This window comes from Quercus lobata, chromosome 2 (assembly GCF_001633185.2).
Source record: "Quercus lobata isolate SW786 chromosome 2, ValleyOak3.0 Primary Assembly, whole genome shotgun sequence".
Lineage (NCBI taxonomy): Eukaryota > Viridiplantae > Streptophyta > Magnoliopsida > Fagales > Fagaceae > Quercus > Quercus lobata.
This window is the reverse complement of record NC_044905.1, coordinates 34,532,490-34,537,698: the sequence shown is the minus strand read 5'-3', so window position 1 is coordinate 34,537,698 and position 5,209 is coordinate 34,532,490. Positions and strand designations below refer to the sequence as shown.

The following is a 5,209-nucleotide window of genomic DNA, read 5'->3' as shown; positions in this document are numbered from 1 at the left end:
AGTTGTACTGATCTAGTTATGTAATATATTATAAACCCGGTTTAAAACACTATTATTATTTTCTTGTATATTCTAATAAGTATTATTGTTGACTGATGACATAACTATTAATCTTATTAATCTTTGATCATCTCAAAATTTTACAAGCATAAAGAATATATAAAAATAATATTATCCAACATGACGTAACTTTAACTCAACCCATATATAAAACACATCATAAAGTGGTCGATGTTAACCAAAAAAAAAAAGACAAAAAAAGGAAAAAGAGAAGAAACAACCCATATATAAAACACCTCATAAAGTGGTCGATGTTAACCAAAAGAAAAAAGACAAAAAAAGGAAAAAGAGAAGAAACCGGTGGAAGGAAGGAACATGATGATGATGTACGAAAACGAAATATGTTTACGTTGATTTCGTGGTTGTTGCTTGCTTGCTTGCTTTTAGGAAAAACTCTTTTTTACGGTTCAGAAGTGTTGGGAAAGTCCAAAGTAGTAGGAAAGCAAAGAAGATAGGCGGCCATAACATGGACACCCCACTTGTGTCACTGTCGACAGACACTGTGGATGGTGCCGTAGACTACAAAGACCGCCCAGTCCTCCGAACGAACACTGGTGGCTGGAGGTCCGCATATTTCATCATAGGTAACACTTTTAACACTACATACATGAGTAATACAGTACCCACTAATTTTTTCATATACTTTGTGTGTGCGTTTTCTGATAGATTTGTTATATGTAGGTGTGGAAGTGGCGGAGAGGTTTGCATACTATGGGATAAGCGCGAACTTGATAACGTACTTGACGGGACCGCTGGGTCAGTCCACAGCCACTGCCGCGGAGAATGTTAACGTTTGGTCCGGAACAGCGTCGTTGCTTCCTCTTTTGGGAGCATTCCTGGCTGATTCTTTTCTGGGTCGCTACCGCACTATTGTCGTTGCTTCTCTTATCTACATCTTGGTATATTTCTGAATAAATCTAGTGTCAAGCTTTGTAATGGGCTTCAGATAGGCTAAAGCTGTTTTGAACTTAAATGCTTCTCCAAATTGCTGGTTGATTGATATTTTTTTTTCTTATCTATAGCCTATTTACCTTGAAAGAGAAATTTGTAGAAGTTGATAAAACATGTCAAATTTAAAGTTGTTAGCTGTTCAATTTGGTCCCTCCTCAACTTTCAATATCGATTAGGTCCTTAGTTCTTTCTCTCCCTTTTAAGTTATACAAACTAGCTAATGTGGCAAATTAGGCACTAAGGCACACGTGAAAAGGTTATTATAAAAAATGTAAAAAAAAAATTCAAAAATCAAGTCAATTTCAACTATTAATTCCATTTTAAAAGATAAATAGGTGGGAGGGAGACTTTTTTTTTTTTTCTTTTCTTTTTTATGGGTAGTGGGAGGGAGACTCAAGGATGATATCGCATTGGTTTTGAAATTAATGGTTGAGAGACCAAATTGAACTTTGTCCAATTCTTAACATTTTTCTACTGTCTTTCCTAGGCATAAGTTACCATATATGACATCTTATATACAATGTTGACGGACTAACTAGCATTCATACCTTGTATGAATGCTCTTGAGACAGTCAACATTGTACATAAGTCTGTGGAAAGGTAAGGTGCAAAATTTTTTATTCCTCGATCCTATTCTGTTCTTGCTTGATATGCTATGTGCTAAAAGAAAAAACAGAGCAAATTAACACCTGAACTAACAGAACTAATTAACCCGTATAATATATTTATTTATTTATTTATTTACTGTGCTAGCCCAGTAAATAAAAGACACATGCTGAACCTTAATTTATACGTAATCTTGACTTTGAGAGAAATGCCTTATTCAGCATTGTGTTAGAAGCTTCTGTCATATTTTTCTATTAAAAAATCTTTGACTTGGATTGGGATGAATCACAGGGACTAGGCTTGTTGACCATGTCTGCTATGCTTCCTTCTCTAAGCACTCCTGATTACATAGACGCCAACAAAATTATGTTACGTTCTACTTGTCAGCTCCAAGTAATCTTATTCTTCTTATCTCTATATCTAGTCGCAGTTGGGAAAGGTGGACACAAACCTTGTGTTCAGGCGTTTGGAGCTGATCAGTTTGATGGACTAGATCCTGAGGAGTGCAAAGCCAAAAGCTCATTCTTCAACTGGTGGTATTTTGGTATATGTGGGGGTGCTGCTGTTACAAATTTGGTCACATGCTATATACAAGAAAACCTTAGTTGGGGTCTGGGATTTGGAATTCCTTGTATTCTGATGGTTGCTGCATTGGGCGTTTTCTTGCTCGGTACCAGGACTTATCGATATAGTGTTAAAGGGGATGAGAAAAGCCCATTTCTCAGGATTGGTCGAGTCTTTGTTGCTGCTGTTAAAAATTGGCGTACTACCCCTTCGCCAATAATTATTGAAGAGGAAGCTCATGCAACCCTGCCACACCATAGCTCTGAACAATTCAAGTAAGATAAGTGCAGATAAATTAAGAGGAAAGGGAAATAGAAAAGTAGCAATATAGGTCCAGTAACAAATTATGGGACATTTGAAGTCTTAGATATGCTTTTTATTTCGGTTTACTCACAATGTCTTTGACAATTTCAAAAGAACTTGGAAATAGTAAAATTAATTTATCAAGAGGCTTCCAAACAGAAGAAAATATTTTCTCTCAAAGTACAGAAAAATGGTACTCTCTCTTCTCAAATTCATAATGGATCTCGCCATAAATTTAATGAGTGGACCCTATCATGAATGTAAGAAAAAAAAATATCATTTTTCGTACTCCGAGAGTACTTAATAATTACTCCCAAACGGACTCTCTTTTATTCTTCTATAAGATTTCATTACCAGTCATTGACCTTGACACTCCTTTAGAATAAGACCCCACAATACCAAAAAATAAAATAAAAAGGGTGCGGTGGGGGCGGTAAGCCTGCTTATTTATATCATCTCCCAAATATTATAAAAATGGGAGCTTGGTGCACTAAGTACAAGCTTTTTAAGTTGAGATTGGGTCTTCATGTAATGGCAAGCGGCTTCCACCAAAAGCAACAAATTGCGGGCTCAGTATCCATGTTATGTGGCTATTCGCTTACCTAAAACTGGTCCCAAATTAGAGGGCTCTTACATCTTTTTAGGATGCAACTTTTTAGCATGACACAAGATGACTTCTGCTTTTCCAAAGAAAGGGAAACAAATTTGAAAATAGTACAAGGAACTTCTCTTATATTAAGAATGCCATAATGTGATTCGTAGGTACTGGACAATTCTTCCTCTTGCAATAGAAGTTGACTCACTAAACAACTTTGAATCAGTTAATTAAATTAGATAACAAGTCCTCTTATAGGGCCATCTGAATCCTCTGATGTTGCAGGTTTCTTAACAAAGCCTTGCTGTCCCCAGATGGTTCAAAAGAAGAAGGCAAGGTTTGTTCTTTCAGTAACATTGAAGAAGCAAAGACTGTTCTTAGGCTTGTTCCAATATGGGTTACGAGCTTGGGATATGCTGTTGTGTATGCTCAGATCTCAACTTTCTTTACCAAGCAAGGTGGTACCATGGACAGAACAATTTTTCCTGGCTTTGAGATACCAGCTGCTTCACTACAGTCCTTTGTCAACCTTTCCATTATTCTCGTCATTCCTATATATGATCGCATCTTTGTTCCTATAGCAAGAGCTTTTACTAGAAATCACTCAGGTATCACGATGTTACAGAGAATCGGAATTGGGATGCTTTTCTCTGCCATTTGCATTGTAGTTGCAGCTCTAGTTGAAATGAAAAGGCTCAAAATTGCTAAAGAATATGAGCTAGTTGATAGGCCAGATGTGACTATTCCAATGAGTGCATGGTGGCTTCTTCCTCAATATGTTCTGTCGGGAATTGCTGATGTTTTCACTGTGATTGGCTTACAAGAATTCTTCTATGATCAGGTCCCAATTGAATTAAGAAGTGTGGGTCTCGCCCTCTATCTCAGTATTTTTGGGGTCGGGAATTTTTTAAGTGGCTTTCTCGTCTCTATCATTGAAGAAGTGACCGGCAGGGATAGCAAAAATAGTTGGTTTGCTGATAATCTTAATCGGGCACATCTTGATTACTTCTATTGGGTACTTGCAGGACTCAGTGCAATAGCATTGGCTGCATATGTATATTTTGCAAAATCTTATATTTATAATAGGAAAAGTACAACATAGGTACAGTCATCCCACGTTTATTTGTGATAAGTAGTAAGAGTGCAGTGTACTCTCATATTGTTGCAGTGTACTCATATACATGGTAAGTAGCATGTGGGATGTGAGGCTCGTCTAGAGTTAAATGTATTTGTAAAAACTAAAGTGTAGCATTTATTGTTGCTGCGCTCCGATTGAGCCACCTCAGTATTATCATTTTTTGTTTCTAATTTTTCCTATATATTTTTTAAAATATTTTCTCATTTAATAAGGTGACTTTAAAACTCCATTATTTAAAAATTAAAATATTTTTTATCCATTATTTTTATTATTAATTTTTCAAAACTCTCCCTCATTTTTATCTCTTTTATTTCCCCACTAATTTCTACCTTAATATCATTCATTCTCTACCATTTTATCTTCCTTTATTTTACTCTTCTTATTCTTAACATATTATTATATATTTGACATTTTCTTTTTTCATTCTATGCATAGTTTTCTCACACAGAAAATATTTGTGTTAATTAGAAGTGTACTTTTGGTTGATGCGATTTAGTTTTTTCTTTTAAGTTGTTATCTTTTCTATTGTTTTTATTATTAAATATTATCCTTCTGTATTAGATATATAGTATATAATAATATAATGTTATTATATTGCATAGAATGACTTGGATAATTTGACGTTTATTGTTATATATTTTATTTTTACTCTTTTTTCTTCTTATCTTATATTTTATTCAACATTAAATTCAGTCACATCCTCCATACTTATGCAGCACAAATCAAGAAAATGGCTAGACACACACTTGCCTTCCTTTACCATACATTAGGAGAATCAAAATATTTGTATGATAAAGGGTCATATAATTTATAATTTAGATATTACTCTTTGAATGTGTCTAGGCCTATAGATTGAGCAATTTGTAGTCTTATAAGACTATTGAGAATGGACTTTTTGAATCAAGACTAAAAAAATATGGACTACTATATATCATTTAGATAAAAACCTTTATCATAGATATATTAATTTTTTTTGCCACAAATTTAAATCA

At 34.6% G+C, this 5,209-nt stretch overlaps 1 protein-coding gene across 1 annotated transcript; it reads left to right on the top strand.

The window, feature by feature from the left end:
- Nucleotides 1-368: 368 nt before the first annotated feature.
- Nucleotides 369-4,345, top strand: LOC115975435 (protein NRT1/ PTR FAMILY 5.10-like). Its single transcript, XM_031096211.1, has 4 exons — nucleotides 369-644; nucleotides 742-959; nucleotides 1,909-2,456; nucleotides 3,365-4,345. The coding sequence occupies exons 1-4, from the start codon at nucleotides 527-529 to the stop codon at nucleotides 4,179-4,181; spliced, it is 1,701 nt and encodes a 566-aa protein (XP_030952071.1). The 5' UTR covers nucleotides 369-526; the 3' UTR covers nucleotides 4,182-4,345.
- The last annotated feature ends 864 nt before the right edge of the window (nucleotides 4,346-5,209 follow it).